At 49.1% G+C, this 20,254-nt stretch overlaps 1 protein-coding gene and 1 long non-coding RNA gene across 13 annotated transcripts in view; one reads left to right on the top strand and one right to left on the bottom strand.

Moving 5' to 3' along the window:
- Nucleotides 1–7,040, bottom strand: part of GATA6 (GATA binding protein 6) — a 148,336-nt gene extending 141,296 nt beyond the window's left edge. For 2 of the 6 annotated variants that reach the window (XM_045041774.1, XR_002737294.2), the window contains exons 1-2: nucleotides 6,750–7,030; nucleotides 4,183–5,348 (exon numbers count right to left, since the gene is read on the bottom strand). In XM_045041774.1, coding sequence (XP_044897709.1) covers nucleotides 4,183–5,311 — 1,129 coding nt within the window. In that variant the 5' untranslated portion in view covers nucleotides 5,312–5,348; nucleotides 6,750–7,030. Of the gene's footprint in view, nucleotides 1–4,182; nucleotides 5,349–5,840; nucleotides 6,050–6,749 lie in introns of those variants that run through there. The other 4 variants (XM_023241810.2, XM_045041773.1, XM_023241809.2 and 1 more) reach the window with 4 other exon arrangements.
- A 111-nt stretch (nucleotides 7,041–7,151) lies between these two features.
- LOC111557309 overlaps nucleotides 7,152–20,254 on the top strand; it is a 38,463-nt gene continuing 25,360 nt past the window's right edge. For 5 of the 7 annotated variants that reach the window (XR_006588006.1, XR_006588005.1, XR_006588003.1 and 2 more), the window contains exons 1-2: nucleotides 7,152–7,880; nucleotides 11,252–11,903. This is a non-coding gene — a long non-coding RNA (uncharacterized LOC111557309). Of the gene's footprint in view, nucleotides 7,881–10,889; nucleotides 11,125–11,251; nucleotides 11,904–20,254 lie in introns of those variants that run through there. The other 2 variants (XR_006588002.1, XR_006588004.1) reach the window with 2 other exon arrangements.

Raw genomic sequence — 20,254 nt, 5'->3', positions numbered from 1 at the left:
GGTCCCCTGACCCCTCCTTTTGGGCTGTTCCCAAGCGTTTCAAAACTGAAATCTATCTTAATTACAGTGTGCCACTTATCAAAGCTGAGCAAGCCATACAATATCAACACGGATCACTGACCCCTGCAGCAACCCACAAATATCCTGGGACAGAGTAGGGCCCAAGTAATTTTTTTATTTCTATAAATCCCAAGTCACTTTTATTTAAAGTATTTACTATATCTGCCCCCTTCCTTTTCTTAAAAAAAAAAAAAATAGACAAGTGAAATGAGAAATACTGTTCTTGAGCACTTTATCGATTAGAAAGTGACTCAGGTCTCCTAAGGGGGAAAAAAAGACACCAACATTAACACACAGAGATAAATGTTAAGTTTTATGTTCATGCCACAAGGACCGAACACTAAAACATTCTGACTTCCACGTGGGTCTAACTGCTTCTATCTGCAAAATTTCTACAAATGATTGCTATTTTACTGATTCAAACATTGTTAAAACCATTTCAGTGCTAAATAAAACTGTTTCCTATTTTCCTACACTAAAACTTCAATTCATGCAATCGATCTAAATTGTGTTTATGTCATTTTGCTATTTGGGTGGTTTCTGGTGTTTACAACTAACCTAAACCTGTTCATAACCAAAAAAAAAAAAATCTTGAAAATAAATGGTTGTAACATTTATTACATCTGCTTAAATTGATTACCTATGAAAAAAATTGATTAACTATGAATGTATAAGTACTCTCTAAAATGAGATAGGTACAAAAGACAAATAAAATAAGATAGGTACTTATTAATTAAATAAGTACTTTTAAAATAGACTTCGTAAAAAATAAAAATATCCTTCTGTTTAGGGTTATTTATAGAGGATTTAAATGTCCGAATTTGGCTTTCTTTAAGAAGCATTTCTGAATCAATTTTTAAAATAAATAAACATTACATTTTAAAGTTTTATTTGAAGTCGTGTGCTAGCAAACCTTTCTATTCCTTCTCATTCCCAAGCAATTTACAGCTTGTTTCTACCACTCTACTTGTAAAGATATTTAAATGTGTCTTTGGCATGAATAGTTTTTAATTCCATTAATACTATTTACCCTACAAAACAAGTCTCCTTCCTCCTCAAGAAGTAAGTTTAAAAGAAACTAGCATCCTACATAACTGGAGTTCAAAGTTGTCATGGGGATACAGCAACTTACAACACATCACAAAGATTTATTCTTCTCCGCCCTAAAAGCCACTATTGACTACGGTAATCAGTAAAATGCTCAGGACTTCAAGGACACTGAAGTTAAACAAGGTATTTGTCTTAGTTGTTGACTTTAAAATGTTACCTATCAGAGACCCTCTCGATAGAGGAGTGGGGCATTCCCTGGAGAACCCAGCCCTATGCCTGGCCGCCTTCCCCCAGGCTGGAAACAATAAAGACTCCCAGAAGACAGCGTGAACACTCCAGGTAAATCTCTTTAGTCATCTGAAAACCCAAAGACAAAACTTAAAGTCCACTTTGGATAAATAAAATTTCCAAAGTTTGTTTATTTTTAATTAAATCAAATCTACAGCTCCCATTTTCTCCCTACCGCTTACCCAGCAGCTACAATCCTTTGACTAAAATAAGAAAACTTTTTTTTTAACAATTACAAAATCTTGATTGTGCTAGACATTCATTCACCAGTTTCCCCAACTACCCTCACCCCCACAATTCATTATCGTCTCCCAATACGATGACGTGGGATCCCCGGGGGAGAAAAAGGCTGTGGGGAGAGGGGCACAGCCAGTGAATGCCGTCGCAGGACCCTGAAAATAATGGAACACAATTCGGGAGCTCAGGAGGGCGCTGGGCTCCAGGACTGTAGCGCTGTGAGGACTCCCCCCAGGACTCCCTACCACCTACCCACCATCAAAATCAGGGAGAGGTGTATGGAGCACGTTCCCAGAGGCCTCCACACTGTGTAGGTAGAGAGAGCTCAGCGCTAAGGTTTAGCCCTGCTGTCTGCCTAAATCTATTAAAGAGTGCCTTCAAAAATAGTCTGTTTAAAAACAGAAAAAAATCGAAGCGGAGAGGCAGGGAATCTAGCTAGGAAGCTGGGAGGAGAGGTTTTGGAGGTCAAGGTTTCTCTAGCAAGAGAACACCTGTGAAGACAACCGAAATTAGAGGTCTTTTGCCTCCCCCAACCCCAGACTGGCTGATTCTCAGTAGCTTCCTGACTTAAAAGACTCTATGCAGAAGCTGGGTGTTCCCAAGCCCTTCCTAGTTTTGGGTTGTTGTTAGTGAAAGTTAGTGAAAGGATAAGCTAGGTTTAAAATGAAATTTGTAACTCGCCTACTATTGCACCTTACTGCCTCTGTCTGAAAAGCTTTTCTATACAAAATAAGTTTCTTTAAAACATCCAATGACTCCGATTATGACTTCTGGGCTACTTCTCTTTCTGTCCTGTGAAATGCTGGAAGACTAGGGGAAGAGGGGCATGGAGACTACACTAAGGTGTGTCAGGAGATAAGTAGAGCTGCAGGATCCAGCTCCCACTGCGTTGCCCCTACCCAACCCTACACACTCTTTTGGATTCCCTGCTGGATTCCCGACTGACAAAAGCCTCACCCTAACCACCACCCCCCTTCCCATGCTTTGAAGATTCCTCACTTCCCAGTCTCTCAGCTCCAGCCAGGGAGCCAGCCACGGGTTCCTGTGCCACAGAAAGGGTGACAGCGCTCTGTCTCAAGTCTATACTCAACAGGGCCCTCCCTACCCACTCTACACTGCAGTGAAGACAGTCTCCAGGGCCAGCTTCCCAGAGGAAAGCAGAGGGAATTTTGAGACCAGAGTCTTAGAAGAGGTAGAGAAAGAGAGGGAGGGCTTGTTACCCAATAACCCATTGCCCCCTCCCAGTGTTACCAGGAGGGCTTTTCAAGTCAGATCCTTCACTTTCAGGCCACTGCCATTTCCAGTGTGTCTTTTGAGTACAAGGTTGGCAATTCCTCAGTTGATCCTAACTAAGTAGGGGCCCCAGAAGACTTGTCCCAAAACCGAGCACTGAGGCTCCCAGGAAAAGCCCAGACCTAGGGTGTGAGGACACCAGTTAGGATAATTTAAGCTGACATGCCTCCTGCCTCTTTGCCACCTCAGTGACTCCCACACCTCGCCTCAAACAAACAACAGCCCCCCCACCCCAAAAAAAGTTTTGTCTTAGGAGTCTGTCAGTTTATCAAACGGGTTAAACACAAAGCGAGAGACCTGTAAAAGCACCACAAAGTACCCAGAACACTGCAGCAGCTGAGAACAGAAGCCAGAGTGGTCAGGCCAGGTTAACACAGTTCATAACCTCCTCTGCTTGAGCAGAAAAAATGGGGTGTTTCCAGGTATTTTTACAACTGTATTTTCCAAGTTCACCCAAAATTGCCCCCAGACATTGGAATGAAAGTATGGGTGGCATGGAAAACTGGTGAAAAATCGGTACGCTGAACTCTGGAGTGCCAGGATCCCTGGGTCCCAGCCTGGCAGGGGCAGACAGGGGCAGCAGCCCCAGACACCACGGCCCAGGTGATGTCCAACCAAAGGGCCTCTCCACCAGCTTTCCCTTGGGATAGTCAGAAGGCTGACCAGCCCAGGTATCCCCCTCTTTTCTCCCTCCCACTGAAGGGGAAGCCAACTTGGTCCTTAGGTCCTTTTCCACTGTGGGGCTCTTAAATACTCTCCTTGAGGAAAACACAATTCCTCCCCTCTGGAGAGCTGAACTGGGTGAGACTGTGTTTTAGGAGAGGGTGAATCAAGGGCCCAACACTCCCCTAAACTTACCCTCCCCAGTAGAGTCTCATTCTCCCATTTAGGCAAATTAGGGTCTGTGACAGATCTCAGGCCCTGTCAGTTCCTTCCCTGGCTTTTTTTCTCCAATTGCCCACCCCATTCACTGTTAAAGTCCCTCGAGCTTCTCCAAGGCACTGAGATGAATACGCGCACCTTGTCTCCTTCGTGGAAAGGAACTGAAACAATCCGCAAAATAGAAGCACTTCATCAACACTGCCAGACTCTGGGTGGCCCTGCCAAAGTTCTGCAAATCCGGCCTGGGGCCAGGCGGACCTCTAGGCACCCAGACAGAAGAGCTCTAAAAACAAGGCCCAAGTCAACCAGCTGCTCCACACCCTCCCACAGGCCCCCGCGCTTCAGGCCCCCGGGCTGCGGCGCGCCTCTTACCTGCACTGGGGCCCCGCGGGACCGGGAGCGGGGCTCCGGCACGGCTCTGCAGGCTGTGCAGGACTGGGGTCTCGAAAGGTCCTGCGGGCCAGGCGGGAGTCAGCGGCGCACCCACGTAGGGCGAGTAGGGGTTCGGGTGGTGGTGATGGTGATGGTGGTAGGTCCCGTTCAGCGGCCGCGCGGCCGACAGCGAGCTGTACTGGTGCTCGCGGCCGCCCATGGCCGCCAGGCTGCCGCCGCCGCCGCCGCCCACGCCGCCAGCGCCACCGCCACCCGCCGCCGCGTAGCCCCCGGGGTCCCGCGCCGCGCCGTTGGCCACGGGCGGGCTGGGCGAGTAGGGGAAGCGCGCAGAGACGTGCGCTGCTGCCGAGCCGGCGCTGCCGGGCCCTGCGGCCCCACCGCCGGCCGCGCCGCCCGCGCTGCCGTACGGGGGGCTGTCGGCCGAGGCCTGAGGCCAGCCGGGGTGGGCGCCGGCGCCGCCCGCGTGGTTGGCGGGCCCGCTGCCCGCCCCCTGCAGGTACGGCAGGCCCGGTAGCATGGAGCCTACGCGGGTGGTGGGCACGTAGACTGGGGAGCTGGCCGCGGCCGCGGCCGCTGCGGCGGCGGCTGCCGAGTGCACGAAGCCGCCGGGCGCGCCGTCGTAAGCGGCCGGCCCCTGGCTGGAGAGGGCGGCGAGGGTCTGGTACATCTCCTCGGGCTGCTCGGGGGCGAAGGGGCTCAGCTTGGCGCCGCGGCTGGACCACAGCAGCTTGCTGGCTGTCGCGGCCTGGTCGAGGTCAGTGAAGAGCAGTAGGTCCTCCCAGCTCGACAGGGCGCTCCCGGGGCCTGCGACCCCGGGCGCCGAAGGTCCGTGGGGAGCCCCGAAGGGATGCGAGGCGTATGGGCTGAGCAGCAGCGAGCGGGCCGGGGGTCCCGCCGCTGCCTCCGTATCGAGCTGAGGCGTCCTGCAGTTGCTGGCGCCGCCGGGGCCACGCTCCCCACCCCGGGAGCAGCAGGAGGAGGAAGAAGAGGAGATGGGGGAAGGCGGCGTGGAGGGTTCCCGCGCTGGAAAGGCTCCGGAGTCGCTGGCGTCGGCAGCCGCGGCCCCGAAGCGCTTCGACAGGCACCAGCCGCCGTCAGTCAAGGCCATCCACGGTCCGGCGCCTCTCCAAGCTAACTTCTAGTTCCTGAGGCGGGGTGGGGGGAGGCAGGGACGGGAGGAGAAATCAAAAAGGGTTACAAACGCGCAGGCCACACATCTCACTCCACTGCCTTTTCTAGCTAATGAGATTTCTCAAACATCCCGTTTCTGCCCTGGGCGCGGGGTTTGGGGAAGGAGAGGGGAACGGAGCCTGGGCAGTCTCCGCCGGGTCCTCCCAGGACCGGGATATCCGCCCTCCCTTGCCTGCACCACTTGGGTCCCCTCGTCCTCCCGCCCACCCTCTCCGCAGCATCCTTCATCTGCGGCGCGCTAGATCCCAGGGGTGACGAGAAGCCTGGCGGAGGTTTCCCTTCCGCCCCAAAGTGGTTCCCTCTCTGCCGAAGACACACAAAAGAACTTTTAAAGTAGTTGTGCTGGTCGGCGCTGCCTTGTCCCGCCTCGCTACACGTGTCCCTAGCCCGGAGTGCCTCAGTGTGAGGTCTACCCGCGTGAAAATCGTTAGCGTAAGGAAGGCAACCTGTCCCCGAAAACGAAACCGCCGCGTTCTCCCACACTGGCTTTCCCAGAGCTTCCCCGACTACGCTTGATGGGACGCAGTGCGAGCTCCAGAGAGAAGCGCAATTCAGCCCAGGGAAGGTGGGGCGCCGGGGCGGAGACGACAGTCTCTGACCTTCCGGGCCCAGGCACTGCTGGCTGCCCGCGAGGCCCGAGTCTCACGCCCAACACTAGTCCCCGTGGCGCCGCACACCTTAGACACGGCTCGAGTTTGCACCACCAGCGCGTGCGCTCACGCCGGCTGAGCCACCCCCTCCCACCCTGTGGTCATCCCCAACCGCGGAAAGGCCAGACCGTTCCGGAATCGGACGTAGCGGGGTGGAGCGGAGCACAGAGGAGGGGGAAATGCAGGGTTGGGGGCGGGGGGGGGGTGCGTGTGAGACCGCCCCGGAGCCGAGGCCACCCCAAAGGGGAGAGCAGGAAGAAAGACGGGGAGACTCGGAGGGAGTGGGGAAGGGAGGCGAACTGCAGCCGGGAGGGCCTCCTCGGAGCTACTTTTCCAAATCGCTTCGTCTCATCGGAGATAACCATACTAAAATTAATGCCCACACACAGACCCGGGCCAGATAGCAAGAAAGAAGTCTCTCTGCTCGTCTGACTGCCGGCTCCCGCCCCTTTGCGCCAGATAACTCGGAGATAAGGCTGTGCGCAGATAAGCGCTTCAGGGAGAGGAAGAGACAGCAGAAGTTGGTCCGCGGTGTCCCAGGAACCTGGGAGCCGCTACAGTCGGCCGCGACAGGAGAAGGAAGACACCCTCAGAGCCGACCGCGGCCCGCAGAGGGCCGGAGAGTCCGGGGCTGAAGGGCCCGTGACGGGTGGGGGGTAGGGAGAGGAAAGAGGGGAGCCCGAGCAAGAGAGGAAGCAGCCGAACCTCGGGTGCGCGCTGCGCATGGAGAACCGCCACCGCGGAGACCGCTCTTGAGCGCGGAGAGAGGCTGAGGGCGCCGGCAGGCAAGCGCGAGTCCGGGGTCTGCCCGGCGCTGCTGGTGAATAAAAAGGAGAGAGGAGGCGCCTCTTACTGCTCTGCCGGAAAACTGCAGCCTGCGCTCCTGATTGGACTCACCGAGCCTTAAACAAACAGCGCTCGCCGAAGGGTGCCAGGCTGTGGGTCGGAACTGCGCTGCGCGAGCAGCTGGGCGCTGGAGGTGAAGAGGAGGAGGAGGAGGAGGAGGAGGAGGAGGAGGAGGGAGTGAGGGGAGGAGAGAAAAGAGGGTGGGGAGGGGACCGCGGGCGGCGGGGGGAGGGGAACGCGCCGCCAGGGCAGACAATAAGCGCCGCTCAGCCTGCGGTTGTGGGCCGAGCCCAGAGTACCTTCCCGGGAGTGGGGGCGAGCCCTTCGAGGGGGCGCAGAGCCCTGGGACGCCCGGGGGAGGGGCGGAGGTGGAGGAACGCTTGACCTGGCTGGCGACCCACACCCATCCGGCGGTGCAGCACTTTCCTCCGCCCCCAGTTACACACGCACTCACGGGGGCGGGTGGGGGGAGCAGTGGCTGTGCAAAGCCCCGCGCTGCCACCGCGGCGGGAGGGATGCGCCAGCTTTTGGGTCAACGTGCCCCCCAGAATGAGGGAGAAAGTGCTTTGCTCTTCGGGCCTGCCCCGTTCTTCTGTCCACGTTAGAAGAGTTTTTGTTGTTCTGCAGCTGTATGGGACTGACCTTAAACTTTCCCCGACCTCTTCTCGAGACCCTGGGGCTCGGGTCGTGGTGGCCACCGGGGATCGAGGATCCAAATATATGGAAAAGAAGGAACTCCAGTGCCCAGCTTATCTCTACCCTGCTTTTTAGAAACAGACTATAAATTCCCAGGAGGTTTCGGGAGTTCACGTCTGCACTCACCAGCTAACCTTTGGGAAAAACCTTTTGATTCGGGGTCCTGGTGTACTTAAAGGCTAGTCCCTGAAGGTGCGCGTGATGGAAAAAAGGGCTTCCACCCCAGTCGCGCCCCAAGATGCTCTCCAAGTTTTGGTGTCCCGTTTGCTCTGAGCTTATCCTGGAGAATTTCAGGTAAGTCTTGGATAAGTCATTGGAAAGGGGGAGGGGGGTCAACTTCCCTGGACCCAGCGGGAAGTACCGCTTCCCCACCCCCACCCTCACATACACACCCCTTCTTCTCTCCCTCCAAATGGTTATCACAACTGTGTACAAACTGATACGGTCCTGAGCCGGCAAAGGGACTGGAAATGAACGTCGCAGGGTTATCAGCGCCGATCTGTCAGCAGCGAGGCGCGCGGCCGCAGGTTGGTCCGCAGGAGCTGTGATATATGTCTCGCTCCCTTTAGCGCACAAAAACATTTCTTCCGACAGACGTGACCCCAGAAGGCCGCGGAGAGAGAATTTTAACTAGGGCAGGAGGAGTTGCTTTGTGAGAATGGATTTTACAATTTTTTTCCAGGTAAATCGAAGTAAATGATTTTCTAAAGGTCAGGCTCCCTGAAAGTATTTGGGCTCGCTCTCTCTCTCTCTCTCTCTCTCCTTTTTTAATATTGTGTTTTTCTAGTTGGAAAAGGAAGACAAGACTAAGAGAGTTGAACCGGGGTAGGTAGGGACATTGTAAAATATGGTTTAGAGAGGTCGTGAGACTGAGTCGCTGAAAGTATGTTTCCTCACTATAATAGTGAGCTGTGAACCTGTGTATTGTAGGGAGAGAAGGGGACAGACCCTGGCAATGAGGGGGAGGAGGTCGCCGAATCGAGGAAGTCGAAGAGAGTTCTTTTTTTAATTTTTTTTCCGTTCTTCGTTGTAAATTGCTGCTAAACACTTCTGACTTTTAAATTGCTACTAAGACGGTCCATAAACCGTTCTCATCCAATTTAGTCACTTTTATTACATTCCTCTTTGCTTCCCCCAATCACTGTGGCGGTTCCCAGTTTCAATGTGGCCACAATCGGAACCAGTGAAGGTAGAAAACTCTGGAACAGAGATCGGCGACCGGAGCAGGATTCAGGGGCTTTAAATTTTAACCTGAGTTCGATCGAATGGGACTGGCAGGAGAGCTGACCTGGCGTCCGCCTGCCACTTAACTCCCACCAGGGTTGAAAGCTACTTTCTTTTGGGTTTTTCATGAGTTTCCGACCAAGTTTTTAACAGACTCAGTTTTTTCAGAAGCTCATTTGTAAGCAGTTACAGAAACGTTGTGGACATTTGATTTTCTTTGGGGCCAACTGTTGCCAAGTGCTTCTCAGTTTTACTCTTAAAAGCAAAGGTTTTGTTTTTTTTTTTTTCATTTTTCTTAATTCATATCTCAGTGAGGTGATTTCTAATGCGGACGAGTTTTTAAAAATCCTCTGGCTAAGTTAGATTCCAGGATGTGAATGGCCTCCAAGCCTGAGCCCTGAGAAGACCCAGACCCGAACCTGATTCCTGTTGTGTGTGTTTCTTTATATTAGGAAGTATGAAGGTGTCTGAGTTTCCTTGGACAATAGCTAAGCCCCCAGGGACGTGCTTTCCCCGCAGCTCCGCAGCAGCTGTACGAGGGTGCACCGGCCCTGACACCGCTGGGACAGACCGTGACCGACCCCACAACGTGCGATCTCAAATGGCTCGAGAAGGCGCCCGGGATTTTACCTTCCAGATTCCCAATCTCTTTTTAACATTGCCTAAAACAAGGGTGGGCAGTTGCAATTTGCTCCTTTGCACGGTCACAATTTTTTTTAGACTGGTTTTCCAACTAAAGGAGACAAGGGGTAGTAAAATGGTTTTTCTTTTTTTTTTTCTTTTCAGTTCGCTTAAAAATAAAACAAAACCGTTTAACCCGTAGAGTTTATCCAGACAACAAGCTAAGGCTGCCTGACCCATCCAGTGTACCATTTCCCCAATGCATTGGATTTGGCCCTGGGGAAAACACCCCCGGAAGTAGTGGCACATTTTCAAAGCCACCCCTAAGGGACCCTGGGTCCCGCGCTTCCTTTGAGCACACCAGCTGGTCCAGAAAGGAGGGCAGAATAGGGATGCGGAGGGAAGAAGTGCACCCCAAACTAGGGAGGAACCCGAGAGCCGGAGAAGTCCCCCATAATTCCCCAGTGAATAGGCTGCTAGAAGTTCTCTTCGCGTTTTTTTCTTTATCTTTTGCCTTTCCTTTTCCTTCCGTCTGTCTCCTTTTTGAGGAGATTTACTAAACTGAAACGAAATTATTTCTCCCCGGGCTATTTAGACTCGAGGAGGGGCCCCTCTGGAGTGAGCCTTCCGTCCTCAAGCCGCCCTCCTCGCCCTCGGAGAGGTGCTGGCTCCGAAATGCGACCTGTCCCCAAGGCTGATTTATTTGGGCTGCGCCACACTACTATTTGCGATTCGAATCCAGCCGGAATCCGGCAGCCAATTGGGCAGGGGGCGGAGGCTTTGCTGCCAAATGCGAAGGGGTGTTTGGGAACCCAGTGGTGCTCTGTTTCCAGAGGAGGGCGAGACCCGGGTGAGGACCGAGAAACGACACGCCTTTACCCGCCCCCCGAAACCTTAAGCTCAATAAGTTGTCAGTTCACAAAGCTCCCGGCTGCTCCAGCGAGGTTTCGGAAAGAAAGAATACAATTTCTGATTTAAAACGTAGTTTTAAATTGAGAGTTTTAAAAAAAGATCTCTGGGGCCTTCTTGCCGTTACCGTATTTCTTGCTGTCCCTGGGACGCTTTTGACGAAGGACACGGGTCGCCCCGGTGCCCCCACCCCAGCCAGCATCCTGCCCCAATAGTCGGGTTGGGGCGGCCTGTCCCCCGGACTCAGCGGCTGCCAATCCAATGCAAGCGCGTCCAGAGAGTCCAGGCGGTGTTTGGGGTGGGGGAGGGCGGGTTGTCTCTCTCTCTCTCTCTCTCTCTCTCTCTCTCTCTCTCTCTCTGTCTCTCTCTCTCTCTCTCTCTCTCTCTCTCTCTCTCTCTCTCTCTCTTTTTCTTTAATTCTCGGTAGCCCAAAAACACTCTTTAGGAAAGTCAGGTGGTGGCGGCGGGAGCTCGAGAACTGCGCAGCCTAGAAAGCCGGGTCGCCCCCACCCCCCGCACCCCCCCGTCCGGCTCCCCGCCCCCTCGCCCCGCTGGTCACCAGGAGTTGGGAACTTGCCGCGCCAACGCCGGGCCAGGGCGGTCGGCACCGAGTCCCGGCGCGCGCGCGGCTGCTGCAGGCCCGGCCCGGCGGCCCCTCGCCCCGCAGCCCCGGGCCGCCCCCCGCGCACCGCCCCGGGCCGCCAGCGCGGCGCGGAGAGGTCACCGCGGTGGCATTCCTCCCCGCGCGCTGTTTACGTGACTTAATGTACTTCATACGCCGCGGGTAAGTTAGGGCCGCGATAAGCGGGCGACCAGAGAAGGGTCGCTGTAAAAGCCCCACGCTGGGCGCCTCCTAGCCCTCCCCTCATCCATTAACCTTTTTACTTTCTTCTTCCCTCTCTCTTTTAAAGCTTGTTATCTAGGCCACCCATGACCGACGAAAGATCTTCCCTCCCGGCTTCTCCCAAGGCCGCTTTAACCCAAATAAATTTGGCTATTAAGGGCCAAGATGCCTGACAAAAGATCGAAAGGTGTCTATCCGTGATCGCTTAAAGAAGCGGAGGAAAAGCTTGTGGCTCTCTGATCCCGATAAAGACATTCCACCCGGCGCCGGCCTCCCTTCCCGCGGCCTGGCTGCGCCCTGACACCCTGAGATCGCGGCCTCACTGGCGCACACCTCCACGGGCCCGGCGGGACCTGTGTCCGCTGCACCGGGAATGTGGAGGTCCCCAGGCTGCCTGGGTCCCCGGGTCCGTGGAACTCCAGGCCGGACGGAGCTGGGCTCCCAAAACAGACACCCTGCACTTGCCAGAAAAACTCAACCGAGCTCACTGGGGCCTGAATTACCGTCCCGTTTTGATTATTTTCTGATGTTGAATAATTCTACCTTCCCACCCCCCACTCCCTGGGGTTTTGCCGAGGGGCGATGTTATTCCATATCTCTGGTTGTCTGGAGCAGCCCTTCTTTGGAACCCCGGTCAGAACCTGATGGGTGGAACTGGACAGCTGAATTAGACCGAGGCCAATGCGGCGGGTGTGGACTCGCAAATGAAGAGCGTGCAGGTGGGAGGCAGAGGTCCAATCCCTCGGTCATCCCCAGGTTGGGTTTGGTTATGAAATGCGGTGTTTATTATCATTATTAATTACTATTGGCATAACTACACAAAGCCTAGGGCTGCCAGCTGGGCCGAGGCCCTGCCCCTGGGGTGATCCTTTTCACTAAAGCGAGGCAGGACTATCCACTTTCCTGATCCAGGACTGAAGAGGGGGCTTGGGGAGTCAGGTGCCACGTTTTGGAGGTCTCCGCACTGAGCCATTTCTTCTTCCCTTAAGTAGATGTAGCATTTCCCCGGACTCTAGTCTCACCTAAGCCTTTTCTGCCACTTTGCAACATGGGTAGTTAAGAACCTTCAGGGTGGCAGGTTAGAGAGACAGCGCTGGCTTCCCTGCAACGGGGATTCATTCCTCTTAGATCTTGTGCTGTCCCCTTCTGTTCTATGGTGAAGCTGGAGACAGGACTCTGAATTCCAAAGGCAATCTAACATCTTCGGTTTCTGTCTGTCACCTCATGCTGGGTCCCGGAAGTTAAAGATGACTCCCTTTTCTCATTGCCTTCCTCCAAATAAGGTGAACTCCAAAGCCATCCACCTCATCTAATCCTTCCCCCTCATCCAGCCACCCCTCCGGGGTGGGGGTGGGGGATAGGAAAAACCAGAGCATCAGAAGGAAAGGGATCATTTCTGCTCCCCCAAAGGTGAAAGAGACAGAAATTTCCAACACACTAGACATGAAAGACCTGAATTTTGCTGGTATCACTAGATGTGCAGATAATGCCAATTCTAGGGTCAGAGTCCAGATGCCACTGCCCCAGAGCTGTCTCAGCTCAGAGACCTTTCTGTTTCTCTTTTCTTGGTTGGGGGGGGAGGGGGTAATGTTGCTAAGAGGGAGCAGAAAAGGAGGTGATAAGCTTTTAGAGATTTGCTAAGTAACTAATGCTCCTCCTTGAGTCAATTAAAGGGGAGAGAAATGCCCCCAAAATAAAAAATTACTGCATTTGCCACCCAGAACTATGACCTCTGCATTCAGTTATGTTGCAAATATGCAGAGAATCAGGACCGAGAGTTGTCTACCCATATGCAGCCCTCCAGTTTCCTGCGCTTGCCCAACAACACTACTGAGTATATATATACTACACAAAGAGAACTAGAAGAGTTAGCTCCTAGTTTTGAAGTGTTTACAGTCTAGAAGTTTGGGACTTCTGTGGAGCCGGTTAGGCAAAGTACCACAGACAGTTTCAAAGATGGAGGGAGGTGTTTGAGCCTTTCCCTAGAAGAGTTTACCCAGGCTCATATTGTCTTCTAGGCTTCACGGTGAATTTGTAAAGAACCGAGTCACTCTGGCTCACAGACTAAGAGAATTGCCTGGGTTGCAATCTTGATTCTGCCACTTTCTAACTGTGTGACCAGGACAAATTGCCTAACCTCTCTGTGCCTCAGTTTTCTCATCTGTAACATGAGGATGATAAAAGTAACTCCCTGATAGGATTGTTTAAGGGGATTAAAAGATTTCTTAAATGAAAAGTGCTAAGAGTACCTGGCACATAGTAAGCACTATGTTAAGTGTGAACTATTATTACCAATATCTATATTGTAATAGACTCACATATACTACACCGAATTTCAATTTCTTGTGTGACCCAGCTGTTCCCTGGAGCGAATTAATTTCCAAGAAAGAACTTCTTTCAGCACCCATTCAACTTTGAGTCTTGCCATTCATTAGAGGCCTCAGGCTTTTTCTAGGTACCAGCACTGAGGATTTTATTTATTGCATTATGGTAGGAAAGTGTGGGCTGAGACAAACACAGTTCTTTACTTGCTTTTGGTTCCTTTGAAGAAGAAACGTTCCTTGTTGTGCTCCCTTGCAAATCCCAGCAGCAGACTCCAGCCTCTTCTCCAGGATGAAGATAGTAATCTCGAGGCTCATCCCTTGAGAAAAGTATCCTGGTCGGCAACAGCACACCCCCCTCTCCCCCCTTCTTTCTGGCAGCAGATAGGAGTGAGTTAACAGATGGGGCCATGAAGGAGGGGAACCTGTGGACTGGCATTAGATAAAAGGGTTGGGGGGACTAATTAAATTGACCTGGTCATCTGACTAGGTCACCTCACACTTTTCACCTTTAAGTTTGGTATCACTATTTATGCAGGACACTTATTTACAGTCGTATTTTGTTAAGGAATAGAATATTAAAGATCACTCATAAGCTATGGAACGAACACATTATTGATAGAGGAAAATCTAGGCCATTTCAGACATTTTTCAACTAATTTTCTTTCTGTTGTTGTCGGGGTTTTTCCCCCATATAGCACCCCATCTTCTAAAACAAGATCTAAACTTCAATAATGAAAACTTAAAGAGAGAAATCCATGGGACAAAACAAAGAGCACCGTTCTCTAGATAAAGTGACAGAGAAAGAGATTTGTTTTTCAGAAGGCACAGTCTGGAGGGAACATAAAAGTCTCCTCCTGCCTGCAGGTTTTCAGTGGCGTTTGTGCCCAGAGCCTGTTTTTCTCTTGTCTCTGACAGTCCTGATCTTCTCTATATTTGATTTACTGAGTGCTGTCATTTCTCTGCTCTTTACTTTCACAATCACACATTCAAACCTGATAAAGTTCAAGACCCTGAATACTTGCAGGTTTCCCAGATTTACAGTCCTCCTGCCCCCCACCCCGGCCAGCAGCCCTGAAGCTGATTGAATCCTCATGGACAGAAGCCTTGGGGGATCAGCAGAGAGCCAGCCAGTCCAAGAGGGCTGGGTCCATGGAGTCGATAGCCCCCATGCCAGCTCCGTTAGCCAAAGCAAACTTTGGTGGCTTCCTTCCTGGAGAAAATGATGGTCAACATTCTCTGTTAGTTTCTACTTCCGATTTGTAACCTGCCCACCGGCAGGTACAGGAACTGTAACTTGCAAAATTTTAAATTGGTGAGAATTGGATGCAAAATCATGGTGAGCTTGCATCAGTGCCTGATTTGCCTGGAACTACTAAACAGCTTTGTGATCAAGGGCAAGCCACTTAACCTCTCAGTGCCTCAGTTGCTCCATCCATAAAATGGTAGAAATATTACTTTCCACAAACATTAATCACAAACTAATGACTTGAGCCCTCCTCCCTGCATGTAGCTCTGTCAGGGCCCCAGGAAAGACTGCTAGCATATGTCTGATCTGGCTCTTTGGATTCTGTCAGGTTAAATACAAACCTACAAGTTAATCTAAATACTATACCAATGGGCTAAACAAAAGGAATGATTCATCTCCAAAGACTGAACAGTTAACTCAGGCTCAAGTTTGCAAACCACTGAAATGCCTGGATGGAAGATGCTATCTAAATAACCTATTCTTTGTCTATAAGTGTATAATAAGTAACTTTAAATCACAGGATACTGATGAAAAGCAACTACTGATGATGAATATTCTTATTTCCCATATGGTTACTGTATGGGGACTTCACATTTACTAAATAATTATTTGGACCTGATTTAATATTTTTAAATGTCTTGAACTCTCAGAATTTTCTGAGTAAGGTAAACATTTTAGGCAGCAGTGGTTTAAGTAGGTCTTTAAAAAAAAATCACTGTTTCAAATCCATGAACTAAAAAAGGTGTGATTTTTTTTCCTTTTAAAATTCATATTCTAAAGAAAGCTAAACTGTCATACTTTTTAAAGGGAAAATTGTGCTCACCTGTTAAGGAAGGAAGCAGAATTGTTCCTTACCTTCTTCAGAAGTTCCCCCCCCCCCCCGCCCACCCCAATCTGTCAGGATACATCCATTAGAATATATTACAGTGTTGCTTTTTCTGGACCATAATAATATTCACCTCTACAGAGGTGAATAAAAATAGCAACTTGACTTAATGGATATCAAATAACTTTCTGGATACTCCTAAACCAGATTACTGCTCTGTTTATAATACCACAAATTAAAGGCACGCAATTATCCAACAAAAACAGTGTGAATATTACACCATTTTTAAAGGCTGACTACCACAGAGCCGGTGCCCAGCCGACTCCAGCCAAAAACCACAGTGTGGATCCACAAATAAAGCTGTCAACCTTTGCATTTCAAAGGCATCTTTCTGTAAAGAGCTCGGCCTGCTCTGAGCAGCAGTGAAAAAGCCTTGGTGAATAGGAAAGAGCCTACCCAGTGGCTGAGCTGGTGGGCAGCACAGAATATATCCTCACTTTAGCACTGTGGCCAGACTAAGCACACGTGGAGGTTGAGAGTGTGGAGTTCTGGGTTCAGATCCCAGCTCTGCAGCTTGCTCTCTGGTTGTGTGTCCTCAAGCAAGTTTTTAAATATCTCTACCTCGCATTTTTCTTATCTGTAAAAAGGGGGTGGTAGTAACAGTAGCCATCCCCAAAGAATTGTGAGTTGGCTAAGTAAGTTGATCTTTATAAAGAAGAGTGCCTGGCTCGACATGCAGATTTGAACTGTTTGATAAATAAGTAAAAACACAAATTTCTACTTAAGGCCAGCTCTTAAGGGGAAAGGAGATGAGGAGGAAGAGAGGAGGTATTAAGCGCTCAAAAAGTTAGGTAGGAAGGCGATCAAAGGCATAAAGAAAACTAAAGATATGGGAATATCCAACGTTTCCTTCTGCAGATTATTTAAGATCATAAATTCACACTTTCTGTATGTATAGCACCTTCCAATATGCTGTCTTCACAATGACAGATATGCCAACAATTTGATCTATGAATGGAGTCATAGGCTTTTACCCAGCGTGGCATGTTTACATCAGAGGCAAAAGTGAAAGTTGCAGAGGCAATGAACCTCTTCCAGGGTACAAATGTTTGAATGTCTAACAAATGAAAAAGGTTCTTCCTTCTGGCAGAGTCAATAACCTTTCTCACTTGAGAAAGCACCGCATGATGGCTACAACTTGGCCTGGGGTTTCCGCACCTGTTCTGTCCTCATGAGCTCCCCAGGTTGTGCCCACAGTCACAACTGACGTGATTCTAGTGACTGTAAAATCCATCCCCAAACCAGCAAAGAATGCCACAATGTGTCTCAAACACAGTGGCCCTCTTCTTCGTCCACCCACCCCCCTGCACCTCCCAAGATTATGGCTGCCCCCTTTCTGTGTAGGCACTTTGTGGTCATTGTGACATATAGTAAATCACCGGTGGCTTGTCTTTACTGCATCCCTGTATTCCTCTAATCTGTGAGACCTGAGGGGCACAGGTCATGCCTCATTCATTTTTATCTCCCCATTAACACATACAGTGTCTAGCACAAGGCACTCACTAAAAGCTTGTTGAATAAACTGTTGAGTGTGATAATATTGAAAATTTCAGATACAACGCTCCAAACTCAAAGCATAAAGTCCAGCATTATTGACACCACATCATTTCGCACTAAAAACAATGATATCTCACTCACTCACTCACTCGCTATTTATTTATTTATTTAGAGCGAGTGAGAGAGAGAGAGAGAGCATGAGCAGGGGAGGGACAGAGAGAGAGGAAGAGAGAGAATCCCAAGCAGGCTCTGCCCTGTCAGCACAGAGCCCCACATGGGTCTCGATCCCATGAGCTTTGAGATTGTGACCTGAGCCAAAATCCAGAGTCAGATGCTTAGCCGACGGAGCCACCCAGGCATCCCAAAACAATGATCTCTTTATATGACTTCCTAAAATTCAATTTTTTTTCTACTCCTAAATAGAATCCTCAACCAGAATGTTTGAACAGCTACTTTCGCAGGGGATTTTATATTGGCTATAGCTGATTATCAAGTGATATGTACATGAGTCATTTTCTGATCCAATAATCCTAATACAAACAAATTGTGACTACAGCTTGTGAGTTTGTGGAAATTTTCTACTCCTTAAAGAAGCTATCTTGGGACTATCATTGCAGCTGAGGCTTTGTCTTAGTTTTTATGGACTATTTCACAGTATTCTACTACCTTCCAACTTTAGAGTACTTTCCACATTTTTCTTCCTAATTCAACCACTTAGAATATTATATTGCCTGTGTTCAGAATTCTATATTAGCCAATAATTTATTAAGCCAATTGGAAAGAGCACATTTTTATTTTTTATAATTTATTGATAAATTATATATATATAACATCCAAGTTAGTTAACATATAGTGCAATAATGATTCCAGTGATTCATCCCCTGTTTAACACCCAGTGCTCATCCCAACAAATGTCTTCCTTAATGCCCCTTGCGCATTTAGTCCATCCTCCCACCTACAACCCCTCCAGCAATCTTCAGAAGAGTCTCTTGTGTTTTGTCCCCCTCCTTGTTTTTATATTATTTTTGCTTCCCTTCCCTTATGTTCATCTGTTTTGTATCTTGAATTTCACATATGATTGAAGTCATATGATATTTGTCTTTCTCTGACTGACTAATTTCGCTTAGCATAATACCCTCTGGTTCCATCCACATAGTTGCAATTGGTAAGATTTCATTCTTTTTGATTGCCAAGTAATACTCCATCATATGTATGTATGTGTGTGTGTGTGTGTGTGTGTGTATATATATATATATATATATATATATATATATATATACCACATCTTCTTTATCCATTCATCCACTGATGGACATTTGGGCTGGAAAGAGCACTTTAAAAGAATTAATGGCACAGGGCACGTGGGTGGCTCAGTCAGTTAAGCATGTAACTCTTGATCTCGACTCAGGTCAAGATCGCAGGGTCGTGGGATCCAACCCCAAGTGGAGCTCTGCACTGACAGCACAGAGCCTGCTTAGGACTCTCTCTCCCTCTCTCTCTGCCTCTCCTCTGCTCATGCATGCTCTCTCTCTCTCTCTCCCTCAAAATAAATAAATAAACTTAAACAAAGAATTAATGGCTGGGGCATCTGGGTAGTTCAGCCAATTAAGTTTCTGACTTTGGCTCACAGTTTGTGAGTTGGAGCCCCATGTTGGGGAGCCTGGAGCCTGCTTAGAGTCTGTGTCTCCTTCTCTCTCTGCCCCTCCTCTCTCTCTCTCTCTCTCTCTCTCTCTCTCTCTCTCTCTCTCAAAAATAAACATTAAAAATTAAAAAAAAAGAATTAATGGCTAATTGTTCAAATCAAGAAGAATTCGTTAAACATTAATGTGGCATCTCCATTACAATGAATGTGAAGCAGAAATGCAACTTGCTTTTTCAAGTCTGGCCACACGCTCCTCTTTTGTTTCCATTGTGCCAATATTAAAGAACAGATTTCAGGGACATCTGGGTAGCTCAGTCAGTTAATCGTCCAACTTCAGCTCAGGTCACGATCTCATGGTTCATGAATTTAAGCCCCACGTCGGGCTCTGTGCTGACAGCTTAGAGCCTGGAGCCTGCTTCAGATCCTGTGTCTCCCTCTCTCTCTCTGCCCCTCCCCTGCTTGTACTCTGTCTCTCTCTCTCTCTCTCTCTCTTTCAAAAATAAATAAACATTGAAAAATAAAAAAAAATAAAGAACAGATTTCAGTCTCAAAAGCAATGCCTTTTGCCATCAGTTATAACATAAAAGAACAGATTTATGACTGGCACACACTAAGCTTTTGCTTAGAAATGCGAGCCTGTTTGGATATCTCAGGTTTCCATAAAGCTGACAAATCAAAAAATGAGTTTGCTGTGGGAAATAAGGTATTCTGTGCATAAATATTTAAAGGCAAGATGTGAGCAATATCCTAGAATTTCAAAAATGGTTAAAATCATGATGGCAAATCTTCAACTGCTGTGAAAACAAACAAGATACAGCTTGCTGACCAGGAAATGCACAATCCTCAAGTGCCATACTATTCAAGAATGCTGCCCTATTACAGGATTTCACTTTTACTCACCTAAAATGAACTGGTAACAAAGAATCATAGAATGATAAAGCTAGAAGATACCTTAAACTTCCTCTGATGTGACATCATGGTGAGAAACCTGAGATCCAGAGGGTCCCCAAAAGTTCATTTGTAAGTTGCTTATTTGGAAGTTGGAAAAGATATTCCCATAGAAATAACATGATAACTAATGGTTAGAACCCAAATCTGTCCTTCCCCCTCTTTTTATACAGTACTGTGTATACCTGAACAGTATTACCTTCTAGTGTTGTTCACTGCATGTGTTTTGAATCTACATTGTAGGTTAATATGAGCAATATGGTTCAGTTAGTAGAGTGTGCAACTCTTGACCTCAGGGTTGTAAGTTCAAGATCCACATTGGATGTAGAGATTACTTAAAAATAAAATCTTAAAAAAAAAAAAAAAAAAGAAGAAGAAGAAGGAAGACACAGCCCCTAGACATGGACCTTAATATGCTTAGGTAAATGATACCTCCACCCCTCTGTGAAGAGCTAGAATGTTTTTGGTTCTAAGACACAGACATCTTCTCTAAATGCATCGAACAGTGAGGATACTCCTGTGTTCGT

The sequence above is a fragment of the Felis catus genome, chromosome D3, assembly GCF_018350175.1.
Source record: "Felis catus isolate Fca126 chromosome D3, F.catus_Fca126_mat1.0, whole genome shotgun sequence".
NCBI classification, from domain to species: domain Eukaryota; kingdom Metazoa; phylum Chordata; class Mammalia; order Carnivora; family Felidae; genus Felis; species Felis catus.
This window is presented reverse-complemented; position numbering and strand designations above follow the sequence as displayed.